The following is a 13,270-nucleotide window of genomic DNA, read 5'->3' on the forward strand; positions in this document are numbered from 1 at the left end:
GCAAAGATGCTTAGGATCTCAGCAACATTAGGAGATTACCTGGATGATGGACCAGAAATTTGTGACATCCATCCATTTCTAGACCCCGAGATATTTGTCTAAGTTGTGAGTCTGGCAAAAGTGATTCTGGTAAACTTTTACAAGCTCCAGGCTGTTAAAGGCCAGAGAATGATCCTAGCTGATTCATTCCCTAGTACAGAATTTTTAGGATGTGAACTTTGGATAGATAGGCACTTTCAACTCTAAAGTTAGTGTTGTGAATTTTTAAATAGCACTTTTTTTACTGTACTATACTTTCATCACAAGATCCTAGTCATGTCTCCTTTAGAATTTCATGTTAGATCCAAGGAAGAGGAGTAAAATTTCATAGAATCATAGAATCATAGAATTGGCTGGGTTGGAAGGGACCTCAGAGATCATCAAGTCCAACCCTTGAACCACCGTTGCGGTTGCTAGACCATGGCACTGAGTGCCACATCCAGTCTCTTTTTAAATTAATTTTAATTTAAATTTTTTTTTTTAATTTAAATTTTCGAATTACCATGGCTCATCTTGAGGATTCTGTAGGGTTGCATAAACACCTATTTATCTCCCTGGTCTTGAGGGTAGACACACCAGAGCTTGGAAAACTGCTGACATTCAGCTCCAGCCTAATTTTTCAATCCAGAGACAAACAAAACAATACTGTTTACTTTAGACACCACCAGACCCCACAATGTGTTTGGGTTACTTCACCAGAAGTAAACAGCAATTCAGGTACTTGTAAATTATGAAATCACGTGTCCTTCTTGCTTGTGGTCTTCACTGATGATGTGCACAGTAAGAAGGTATTAGAGAAACACTAGCTTGTGGCCAGTGCAGGCATTAAACAAATCTCTGCTGTTATTTATCACAAGGGATCTGGCAACATGCCACAGTTTTATTTTAATGACCAATGACAATGAAGTCTGGTTTCAGTAATTTCTTTTTCTTCTCTATTTTGTTTTACTTTTAAGCATTAGCAATGGAAGCTCCAGCTCGATATCCTGTACTGTGTAAGAGAGCTCTCAGGAGTGCACTAAACCTTCACAGAAAGCAGACTGTCATTGATGCTGTGAAATTTAGGTTAGTGTTATCACAGCTTTGCCATGACTGGAAATGTGACAGGGAGTAAAGCCTCCAATTTGAAAAAAGTGGATTTTAGCTTATGTGCAGGGTTCCACTTCTTGCTGGCCTAACTGTACCTCTCAACTATGACTGTAATTTATTTATTTGGCATATTTTCTGAAACAGTTGTATTTCCAATAAAGTAATCCACTGAGGAAGGAAAATTAAAATTGGGTCCAGAAGACTTCTCTGGCTTTTTTATGAGGGAGGTGTTAAGTTCAAATGTTACTTTGCAGTAGTGAGCTAGATATTTTAAAGACAATCAAGTGACGAGAAATTAAGGGCTGAGAAGAAAGCCCTGAGTTGTCAGTTAGTGCTATGGTGTCATAATGTGATTTATTTTCCTGGGTAACTGGCTCTGTAACAGCTGTACCTTGGGAACTCTGAAAAAACAGCCTGGTGTGTGTCCTTCTCTTGCACTTATAAAGGATTTTTTTCCTCCTTGCTGATTTCATTGCAGTAACAGCTGGGCAAAAGTACTGCCTGTCTCCTTTCACACTGAGAAGGGAAGACCTGTGTTCAGAAACCATGTACATGTTACTGGTTTTAAGGGGATGCTGACTGCTTAGTTCTTCTTGGTGAAGTTAGAAGAAGTACTTTTTCCTCACCATCATGTGTAGCACCCTAAAAATACTATGTCTCTCTTTTTGCATTACTTTAGAGCCCAGCAATGAAAATATTGCTACTCTTGTCTTTTTTTTTTTTTTTTTTGCATAGTTCATATGAATGAGATCTGAGACTAGGAAAATGTGGTTTTCTGCCATAAGAACGTGAGTGTAGGAAATGCCAAAGTGACCATGTGTGTCTAGCAGTCAGAGAGATAAAAGTTAGTGTGCTGCTGATACTAAAAAGTAGCTGTTTGTGTACATGGTATTTATTTCCTCTTTTGCTCTGTTTCAATTCTCAGCAAATGCTTAAATAGTTTGATTAATCTTACTTTGCCAACTGGATTAACCGACTTGGATGCCTGTGTCCTGCAGGAAGTGTGGGGCTACTTTGAGGATGCTCTTAGTGTAGTCAGCAGCACAGTAAGTTGAACAGGAGAAGAAGAGGTTGGGAGATGATCCTGACCACATTAAAAAAATATATACACCAGACTGAGAATAATAGCAGACTGAATGTTTTGTAGTGTTATATGTGGAGCATCCAAGGTGTCTTCTGTAAAAGGTGCAATGAAATTACCACAAGGAAATGGCTCTTAGATATTTATAACTGAGTAGTTAATTGCCTGGAGTATTGTCAGGCCTTTTTAAGAGACATTTAATGCCAAATTTTCAGTGCCTGTTTTAGAAACATCTTGAGTTATAAGATCCATCTTTCTTTCTCTTGCTTTCTACATTCTGAATATATTTGTTTGTTTTTTTTTAATGTGGTTTACTTTTCCACATCACTTTAAAGCCAGCTAAAATTTGGATATCAGTCTTGCTGTTCTTCTCAGCTCTGTTTTGTTAAATGCATTTGGGACTTTATACATTATTATTTTTTTCCAAATGGCCTAGAAATAGATTCCTGTGCTGTCTGTACTTGTGGCACCACGTGCCTTGTTTATGTGCAGACAGGTAAATGGAGAGCAAAATCTTTCAGTAAGCATTTTTGGTGCTCCTTTCAGACCTGATGCATAGTGCTGTACAGTGAGGGCAGTTATACTGAGGAAGCCAGACATTTCTATGTAGAATTTCTAGGTAAAAATCAGGGAATGTTCCTGTTCAGGACTAATGAAACCAATACTGTGTTTCCAATACTTTGTTCCACTGCATGGCTGTTTCTTCAGCCAGATTTGCATGTGTCTTTTTTTGGTAAAAGTGACATATAAATGTGCTACTCCTGACTTCAAGAAAAAAAATGTGTCCACATTCATGCCTGCCTTTCACCAAAATTCTAATCTATAACATTGATAACATTTTCATTGAGGCATTCAAACAAATTAAAATGTTAATGCAGACTGACATAACAGCAGAATTTCACAGCAGTAGAAAGTCTTGCTTATGGCAGTGGGTACTAATTGGTACCATGCTAGGAGAAAGACATTGGACCATCACAGCAGTATGTTTATCTGGTACACTGCTCATGATTTGTAACTCCTACTCAGAAATGGATGCTGCAGTTAAGAAATTTGCTCTGGACCTTCTTACTTAGGATGAGAAGTATCTATCAAAGAGGGAAAAGGAGTTCTTCTAGCCTCCCCTTAAGGATTTGCATAACAAATTAGGAATTTTTTGTTCTTGTCCCAAAATGTATCAGTTCCTCCCCAGGTTCAAAGTGCTCTGGTTTCTGTTCTCTAGTTGTAAGTGTAATGTTAACTCTAGCAAGCCATTGCCACAGTGCTTGGAGAAATTCTGAAGACATAAGGACTGCTGCTTCTAATCTGTAGTGAGCACTTGTGTCCTGCTGTTCAGTACTGAGTGAATAAAAGGGAGAATGCTGTGGCATTGAGTTCAGGCTGTTTGCAGATAGACTGCTGGAAGCCATACTCCCATTCTAGCATCATTCCCAGACCCACAGAATTGTATTTTCTGACCTACCAATGGGTAATTGCAGCATGACTTACTGAAAAAAAGCTGTTTGATAGCAGTACAGATGTACTGTGGGGTACAGGATGGCTCTGCAGGAATTGTGCTTTCAATAAGAGAAAAAATCCCAACACTATTTTCCCACTCTAAATCTTAACGTAGTCTTTGTTGGCCAGGTTTAAAGTTAAGAGTCTACTTTCTGATGAGCTGCTGCTTGTTGTTTGTTACTCCAGGATGCTTACCCAGAGATGGAGATCCTTTGGTTGATGACAAGAGCCTGGAATACAGGAATATTTCAGTACACCATTGGTAAATATAAAGAAGCTGAGCAGTGGTGTGGCCTGGGAATGCGTTTCCTCAGTCACTTAGGATCTCTGAAGAAAAGCTATGAAGGCCATGTAAGTGTGAGCAGATGGATTTGAGGATGTGGGATTGGATGTGTGGCCTGAATTTGAGATGTGGTTCTGGGTGAAGAAACTGCTACAGCTGATCAGGAGATGCATTGTACCTAAATATTTTGAGGGAGTTTGGTGCTAAAAGACTTTTTTCAAAGTGAGGCCAGGAAACTTTTGACAGACAGTAGAGTAGTGTAGTGACTTTTTACTGGAAAGATCTTGTAAATGGGTGACTTGAAACAAAATTCTGACTTTTTGTGACCATGAGAGAACCCTTGTACCTTGCCTGCTTTCACTAAAGTCACGGTGCTGTACCAGTTCACTTAAATCAGTTGTTGTATGAATACTTTCAAGTTAGATTTCTGGTATAATCTGATGCCTTATCAGTAGTGTTTAAGATGATGTGAATAAAATAATTAAAGCTCATGTTTCTAGGTGTGGCTTAACTACTTTCTGAGAGGGAGAAATTCCTTGTCTAATACCTCTCTAGAAAGCAATGACACTTTTTCTTGCTCTTGACAAGTAAGCTTCTCTCTACAGTTTTTGGCTGTGTTCCTACCTTGATTGGAACACAGTGCAGCCTGGCTGGTGTATGGCAGCATCATTCATTCTCTTATCTGTGAGCTGGGCAATCAAGAGCTAGTTGCAGCTTTTATACCATTTTAAGTACATCAGTTAAGACAATAAAAATTGAGATCACTCCCTTCCAAATTCAACCATTTTGTTACTCTGTGAATAGGTTTATTCACTGATGAAAGACTCAGCTATAAACTGCTTTTTGTCATATAAATAAATATATAATATAAATATATATAAAGGTGGGTATAAATAAAACCCACCTTTTTTAGGTTGCACTAATTTTTTTCCCCCTTCCTCTTAAACCACTACATTTAAATCTCTGCCAAAATCTTTACAGCAATCTGAAATTTCAGGTTTAGAAGCTGATGGTAGTCTCCTTGCTCCTGTTGCCTGTCACTTTCTTGCATTATCTAGTTGAATGATACAACTTTATTTATCTGTGTTGCCAACTGTGCTTATGTTCTCCAGATGATTCGTCTTTATAGTGAGGTTCTGGACAAATTGGACAGAGTGAAAGTTTTTATTCCAAATGAAGATGAAAATGACAACCACAACTGCAAAAAGGAGGACAGCAGAGTCTCTTGGAAACGTTTTGCTGAATAAAAGAGGCCATTACCCCTGTGAAGGCATAGGGTCCCTGAAATAGTTGGAAAGGAACCAGTGTCTGCTTTGTGTTGCCAGTTAAGTTATGTAGATTTTAGGAAGTGTTAATTGAATAAATGTATTTGTTTTCCTCTAGGGAATTTTAATTTTCTGGAGCTGTGTAACATTTAGAAATAAATACTTAAGTGTTTCATGAGCTGCATCTGCTGCTGTGTAACTGATTGGTTTAAATACCTGATTTTAGTAGCAAGTGGCAGTGAGAGAAATAAAAATATTCCAAGACCAGGCATCTAATTTGGATGCCGTAGCTGCCTTATTGCATAAATATTTATCATTTTGTTTAGTTTTTTTGTATGGATAAGAGTTCAGAGCTGTTTGCCAGCTTCACAAGTGAGTTAGGATAAAAAAGAAAAAGCTAAAAGCTTTTTCATAGAAAAAGCTAAAGCTTTGAGTAGGTATTGCTACTTTAAGCTACTAACTGAAACACACAAGTCACAGTTCAGCATGAAATCCCCCCTCCAAATACACAAAAACACCACAGGCTGGTAAATGGATGTGTCTTGGTGCAGCTGGATTGAAGCAGTATCTCCCACCTGAAATTCAGCAGGAAAAGTGAGTTTCACCAGCAGGTTCAAAAGTCAGAAAACATGGTCTGAGTGTTCTGTACTGTGGCATAGATGTGCTCTGTGATACCTCTTGGTGTCTTAACTCTGGGGGACAAATTATGGTTGCATTCTACATGCATGTGTCCATCTTCCAATGCACCCAGCCCTTCTTTTGAAGGAAAAGTGAGTGGAGTGGAGTGGAGTGGAATGGAAGGGAGCAACACTTGTGCTCCAGTAAAGCCCTTTGAATGCTTGGGGACCAGTGCTGTAAGTTCTAGCAGAGCCTAAATAACACTCAGGTGTTTTCTGTCTTTTGTTACATTGCATTTTGTTTTGTTTTTTTGAAAAAGGCTGATAGGGTGCTTGAGCAAAAAGTGCATATTTAGGCTACAACTTGCCTGCTTAGAAAATGAGGTAGGTATCACTGATTCCTTTTCAGTTCAGGCTGCTGCACTACAGTGAGCAGGTGCAAGGCAGGACAAAGTAAAAGATGGTATATTATGTCTTCTGTGTGATAAACCACATTTATATTTGCCCTGGAACTGGATATATATTTTCTAAGTGGATTATTTTACTGTTTCTTTAAGAGGATATTCACCCTGAGGGACACTAACAGTCGTTTCAAGTCCTCTTCTGCTTAATAGAGAGCTAAAAATGTTTTGCTGCTTATTCTTTACAAATACTACACAGAAAGCAGGGCTAGGGAACAGCAGTGTCTTTAAGCCATGATTATCCAGTTTGAGATTAAGACTAATTTTATTTTTGAAATTTAAAAATATATTTTACTTAGAACCAGATTATTAAAACCCACTCAGACAGAGAACAGGGCCACTAACAGCAGGGTGGTGGCAGAATGATGCCAATGTCATTGTCAACATCCCTGTTCCCTAATGTCTCACTTTACTTCTCCTGTGTGCAGTTTTAGAAGGAAAAAAAAAAAGAGACAATATAAAAATATTGAAATATGTCTAAATCTCATGTTAAACTGTAAAAAGATGCTTTGTATTAACTGTCTTTATATCCAATACAGGAACAATTCTGTAGGAGCACATAAACCCTAGTATTAGATCTGTATTTATAAAGCAAATTCAAGCCATGACCCAAAATATATTCATGGCATTCAAGGCAACCAACCAGGATCCTCATGATCAATTTGGTACTGTCTGCTGTCCCATGGAGTACATCATCTTTTCCTCCATGTATCTTGATGAGAGGGAGACGAGCTACTAGGGGGGGGAAAAAAAAAAAAGACAGGAACAGTGAGACTTTTTCACTTACTTCACTTCTTCAGGAACTGACGTTTATAGGAGCCAAAGCAAGATCAGCAGAGGAGGGGAATTGATGCTGAACAGAAATCCTTTGCCAAAGTTTGCTCCTTCATGGTTGGTCCCACTGAGAGCAGAATCCTTCCAGCTCCCCAGCCACATCTCTTCTGCAGCAGTGTTTGCTGTCCCAGGAAGCTGCTCAGTCCCTGCAGGGCTTCTTGTGGTGCAGGACAAAGACAGCTTCTCACCATGGATACTCCTACAGCATTTCTCATTCCTACTGAAAACCGTGGCCTATGTTCACCACACACCAACTGACACACTGATAACTCTTATCTGCAGGAAACAGGACCAGCACCCTGTGTGTTCACTTATCCCTATAAAACAGGGGGGGGGACAGGCCAAGACTTACCTGCTCGTCTTTGTATGGTGATTTCCTTTGTTCTGGTGCTTGGTAACAGCACTCACCAGTTCTTCTTCAGGTGGGAGCTCTTTTCTATCTGTGCTGTGAGTACCCAGCAACACGGCTCCTTCTCAAAATGCTGCTTGAGCTCCCTCCCACCTTCACACAAGGCTCTGTTTCCCACTCAAGTGTGGAAGCCAACAAGTCCTCAAAGACATTCTCAACTTAGGGCCAACTCTCTCAGCACCAAGTTGCCTCCCTTGAAAACTCCCTGTCCACAGCAGATGGGTGCAGCTCTGCAGCCCCTGCCCCACAGACCTGTGAGCACAGGGCACACAATTCAGGGTGCTGAGGTGTTACTGAGAGAGGGAGGACAGCCCAAGCTCAGAAATGATTTATGCAGACATGCCAGAGGCAGAACCAGGTGAGGCAGCCACACATTCACTTGTCCTGCTCCCAGACCACCAAGCAAAGTCCCTGCTTTGATGGAAGAGACCACTAAAACCTCCCTGCAGCAGAGCTGGGAAGTTCCCATGAAGCAGGGAGGAGAGCAAGTTTTTCAATTTTGTTACTGATTAGGAAAAGTGTGAGTGTCCATCCCCAAGGCACAGCTGGAGGCTTTTCCTGCCAGTGGATAATGCAGAAGGAAATGCCAGCATGCTGCTGCAAGGTAGAACGGGTCATTTCACCAACACCAACAGGTACAGGGCCAACCCAATGTCCCAGGTTTTCCACAGCAACACAGGACAGCATTTATGTTTGTTGCATGTGGATGGTTGAGTATTTCCTAAGTAAACACTGCAGACCTAGATTCTATTTACAATAGAGTCAGCATAAAATACAAGTTAAAAAACTGGATTTTATACCCATTCAGTTCATTAACAAGAGGAAAAAAAAAAAAAAAGAATAATGAAAAAAGAAAAAGCCGACACAGTAACACAATGTGGTTTTGGTTTAAAATCAGCTTAAAAAAAATAGAACCAAAAGGAAACCTCTCATGCAAACACATAAGGTGATGTGGAAAACAATGTGCAATTTAGTATCATCCATTCTCTTGCTCTGCAGCCTCCTGCTCAACTTCTGTCTTTCAGCTTCATTCAGATCCACTGCTGCTCCTTGCTGTGTTACTCTGGACCCCTGGTCCCTTCTGTACAGGCAATGTAGCAGTCTCTGCTCTGTCTCAGACCCAGGCTGGCTGGCAGGAGATTGGCCCCAAAGGAAGATATTCTGAAGCACCTGGTACCATTTTGCTTGCTTTCTGCCCAAATGGACTCCCTAAACCCAGCGTCTGGGACAGAGTAACTGAAAGATCCTTGAAATAATACAACACATTTTAAGAGAGGTCCCTCAGGTTTCCTAGTCCACATACATATATATATAATATATATATAATATCTCTCTATATATTATATATAAATTACATATACAGATAAATAAAATGCTTTCTGCTGCCTTCCTGTCACACTGTTATGAATTGCTAGACAGTCACACTTGGAAAAATGCCCCTGGAGCTCTGATGCTACCTTGTGTGCTCAGAGTTCATTGTTTCACTTGTTTCTTATGTTAGTCCTTAGCTAACTCCTCCCATCTTGATTCTTGGTTTAGTTAATAATAATAAAAAGAAGACTTTGAATGGGTTCTCATGTGTCTCTAATGGAGCAATGGGAAGGTCCATGCAGGAACAGTGGGAACAGTCAAGTGATGAATGAGTTCATCCCAACGAAAGAAACAGGACTAGAAAACTCAATTTTGTGACAATCTAAAAAAGGGAGCAGGAATAGTTTTCATATCCCCCTCAACCTCGGGCAGAGAGCTTGGGTGGGACTCCAGAGATCTTCTGCTCATGGGGAAGCAGGTGGGGGGGCATCTTCAGAGTTTCTCTGGGGATGGGATCCAGATGTAGTGCCCGGACTGGTCTTCAATGATCTGTTTGATTTTGCTGTAAATCTCTTCAAGAGAATCTCCTTGTACAATTGCTGGAAGAGGAGAGAACAAGCAAGACCTTGAGCATCAGGCAGTTCTGCACATTCCCTGCCGTGATCTACAAGAAGGGCCTTCACTCTGCACCAAAGGGGATGGCATGGCACAGCTAACAATTAATGAATGACACAACTCGTGTCAAAGGAGCTGAAACAGGCACATGATGACACAGAGGGTTAACCCAGCATGTCCAAGGGTATTAGTGAGAGCTGATCCCATGCTAGGAGAGCTTCCCATACCTGTGAAGTGCCAATTGGGTTCTCCACAACAGGCTGTTAATCAGCTTTGCAAACTGTGTCATGCTGCTCTGCTGAGGCTGGAGGCAGCTGGCCCCAGCAATGCAGCTCCTCCACCATGGTGAGTGGAAGGGCTTGAGGAGGATTAGCTGCTCTGCACTGAGCACATACCCTGAGGTGTCAGATTTGTCCATACCCTCCAGTCAGCTTCTGAGGGCTTCTTGTCTTTGTTGCTTCCTCTGCTGTGGGGTGGGAATGGCAGCACTGCCAGGCTGGACAAGGCCAGCTTGTGCCTGTTGCTCCCAGCAGTTAAATCTCTTAAAGATCAGCAAAAGTCTGGCTGTTTAGTACTGGCATAACATGAAGCACTCAAATGTGCTTACACCAGAAGATGACACGGACCATCCTCCAGCAGCTCTGTGCCTTTATGATATTTCTGGCACAGAACTTGCTGCAGCAACTGTCTGTCCATTACCCATTCAACACCCACTTCAACAGCAGGGTTCAGCCATGAACATTTCCTCCCCGGGTCAACTTCAAACTCATTGTCCAAGCACATTGTGGCATGCTGAGGTTCTGGCAAAACCACAGCATGCAGTTCCTTTGTGCTCTTTCTGGAAGAACAGCTGGCAGCTCTGTACAGCCCAGGACAGGAGGTCTGGGGAAAGCTTTTACCCTGTTTGTACCAATGCATTTCTCATCTGAGATCTGTTTTTGGAAATTGCTCTGCTTGGGATTTTTCCTGGTAGTTGTTAGGAAGGTAATAAAAGGCTTGGCAGGATTATCACTCCTCAGCATTAGAAGAAATAGTTGCTGAGGGAAAGACAGGAAAACAGCTTCTCTGCCTCTTCATCTGCCTGAGCCTTTCATGAATTAATCATGTAACAAATCATGTTCCTTAATGCACAAGGATGCCTGTGTCATGAGCAGCTCATCTCTGCAGGCCCAAAGTGCTAGGCAGCCCTGATTTGGCTCTTCAGCAAAGACTACTTAGGTAGCCAGCCAAAATTCCAGTCTTTTTTTGGGAGATGTTTTGTAACAAATTTCTTACCTTTGCTCTTTTTGAGAACACTCCCTTCTCCCCAGAGCAATAGTTTTATTTCCTCTAGCCTTGTAGCACCCTGAATCTATGCTGTGCTTCCCCTGCCTAGAGATTTTTTTTTATTATTAAAATTGGCAATAAGCTTTCACAAACATGTCTGCTTTTCTAGAGCTGGGTTACTCTTATCCACTGATCTTAGAGCAGTCACGTTGCAGAGCCCTGCTGGCAAAATGCCGTTTCTTTTTTGCTTTGATGAAACTGGACATTTTTGCATGACCTTGCAGCAAGAAAGTGCGGGTAGAGACCTTGCAGCAAGAAAGTCCAGGTAGAGACCTCACAGCTGCCAACTGGAAAAATAAAATAAAACAGATAGAAGCCTGCTTAGGACACTCACCTGTAAAATACTCTCCAAACTCTTGCTCAAGTTTCATGGCTTTATCAAAGACCTTGTTGGCCTGTTCATACGTCTGTCTCCGGTTCATCTCCCTGCCATGTTCAAAAAATAGAAACTGATCTCTTTTTCTTAGCAATGAACCAAAGCAAAAATAGCCCATAGGGGCACCATAGGGTGCCTGGGAAGCCTCTGCATACCAGGAGGGAAAGCTGTGCCAGATCCAGCTCCCAAAGGCATACCCCTTTCCCATTTGCTCCTTGCTGCCTTGGCACTTCATCTCAGCTTCCAATAGTTCAACCCCATTTCACCATAACACGTAAGTAAACTCGAATCCAGACACTACTCTGAATTTGCAAGACCACTGCAGGAGTCTCCCTGCTTTTCCAGAGCCTGTCACCACCTTTGTTGTCTCGGATCCCTCTTCTTCATATGACACTCAAAGAAGCAATTCAACCACTTCTGGACTGATGCCAGCAGAGTCTTTCCTGATCTCAGAGCCCACCTCTTGCTACCACATCTTCTCACTGATAAGACACTCTCTGCTGCTGCTCAGAAGAGTTTGCGAGCTCAACTCTTGCATCCTTTCTAGCCTGCCCCAAGGCCAGGAGCAGCAGGATAAGCAGAAGGCACACAGGAAATCTCTCTCTGCTCCCCAGGGCTGTCCTAGCTCGGCCACCATTCAGCTGTGATCCACCACTACAGGCTATCTGCAGCTCTCCTGGCTGCGCTCAGGGCCCAGGGGAGCAAGTTACATTTGGAAGTATTTTTAGATATCCCATGGAAATTTCCTCTTTGGGGTGAATGAGGGCTTTAAGCTGGACCAATCCATGAAGCCTTAATGCACCATGGCATTAGATATGGAGGGATACCACAGAGACAGCAATGGATCCTGCTCCCTTTAAGGGACAAGGTCAGCATCAGTAGCAACCTCCACTGCTTTCTAAAAAGCAGAGACAGCAAACATACAAACCCTGACATCCTAGAGCTGCTCACCATGTCAGAACACAGAACATGGTGTTTTACTTACATGAGAGCTTCAATGGATTTTGGTTTGATGAAAATGGCAATGGGATAAAGTTGTGCTTGTTGCAACCTCTTGATAGCATTGCCAGAAACATCCAGGATGCAGTGTTTCCCCTGGAAATGAGATGATCAGGATCAGACCTACCCACACAGACTACTCCATGAAGAAAACAGCTTGCTCACACAGATGTGCTTATAAAAGAGAGGAGCCACACGAGTCCTGAGACACAAGCCAACTTCAGTGGAGTTGTTCCTGCCTGCTTAGGGCAGGACAGCAGCAACACAAAGGGACTGAGTCTTTCTCTGAACACATGAAACCACTTACAAGCCATCAGTACTCCAGTACTCACTCCTGTGGAGGAAATGTCGATGCTTCAAGGAGGGCAGCTTTTTAAAGTGGTGTTTGGATGACAGAGGTCCAACAGAGGTGGAGCAATGTGGCTGAGAAAAACAACCACATGGCTTGGCAGGACCCTGACAGGAGGGAGGCTCACGTCACACTTGCTTAATGTGGTTACAGCCCTTCTTTGTTAACAACATGGGGAGAGGAGGGCAACTGCCAAATGCGTCCATGTTCAAACCGCACACATTCCTTTCCCAGGAATTCCACCTGACACTCACCCTCTCTGCTACTGCCCGCACTGACTGAATGCTGGTCCCGTAGAGGTTGTCATTGAACTGTCCAGCCTCTATAAACTTGTTGTCCTGGATGTCTTTCTCCATCTGCTCACGGGATGAAACAAAGTGGTAGTCTTGTCCGTCCACCTCGTTGTCGCGCCGAGGCCTGGTAGTGTCTGGAGGAGAGTGGGAATCACAACCCTGAATTGATCCCTCCCAAACCTCCATCGTTCCCCCCCTGGCCACTGCAGACCAGACCCTGAAAGCAGCAGAGCCACTGCTCTCCCCCCCCACAGCAAGGGCACCAAGCATCAGCTGGGACTTACGTGGCACGCAGGAACCAAACTTGTGTGGGAATTCGGAGATGAGGTCGTCGTTGATTCTATCCTTTGTCGGCCCCAGGATGATCACCGGCCTTGCGTAGTGAACTGCAAACAAGGGCCACAATTTGAGGCCTCATCTGCACTATGG

General features: G+C 42.5%; 2 protein-coding genes across 5 annotated transcripts in view; one reads left to right on the forward strand and one right to left on the reverse strand.

Moving 5' to 3' along the window:
- TEX11 (testis expressed 11) overlaps window positions 1–5,233 on the forward strand; it is a 27,464-nt gene extending 22,231 nt beyond the window's left edge. The window contains exons 25-28 of the mRNA XM_030449397.1: window positions 996–1,104; window positions 2,054–2,174; window positions 3,890–4,054; window positions 5,099–5,233. Of these exons, the coding sequence (XP_030305257.1) occupies window positions 996–1,104; window positions 2,054–2,174; window positions 3,890–4,054; window positions 5,099–5,233 (530 nt within the window). The remainder of the gene's footprint in view (window positions 1–995; window positions 1,105–2,053; window positions 2,175–3,889; window positions 4,055–5,098) is intronic.
- A 3,701-nt stretch (window positions 5,234–8,934) lies between these two features.
- The window catches only part of DLG3 (discs large MAGUK scaffold protein 3), a 76,426-nt gene continuing 72,090 nt past the window's right edge, over window positions 8,935–13,270 (reverse strand). For all 4 annotated transcript variants that reach the window (XM_030449027.1, XM_030449026.1, XM_030449028.1 and 1 more), the window contains 5 exons: window positions 13,126–13,227; window positions 12,803–12,975; window positions 12,186–12,295; window positions 11,159–11,250; window positions 8,935–9,482 (listed from right to left, as the gene is read on the reverse strand). In XM_030449027.1, coding sequence (XP_030304887.1) covers window positions 9,376–9,482; window positions 11,159–11,250; window positions 12,186–12,295; window positions 12,803–12,975; window positions 13,126–13,227 — 584 coding nt within the window. In that variant the 3' untranslated portion in view covers window positions 8,935–9,375. The remainder of the gene's footprint in view (window positions 9,483–11,158; window positions 11,251–12,185; window positions 12,296–12,802; window positions 12,976–13,125; window positions 13,228–13,270) is intronic.

Source organism: Calypte anna, chromosome 4 (genome assembly GCF_003957555.1).
Source record: "Calypte anna isolate BGI_N300 chromosome 4, bCalAnn1_v1.p, whole genome shotgun sequence".
Lineage (NCBI taxonomy): Eukaryota > Metazoa > Chordata > Aves > Apodiformes > Trochilidae > Calypte > Calypte anna.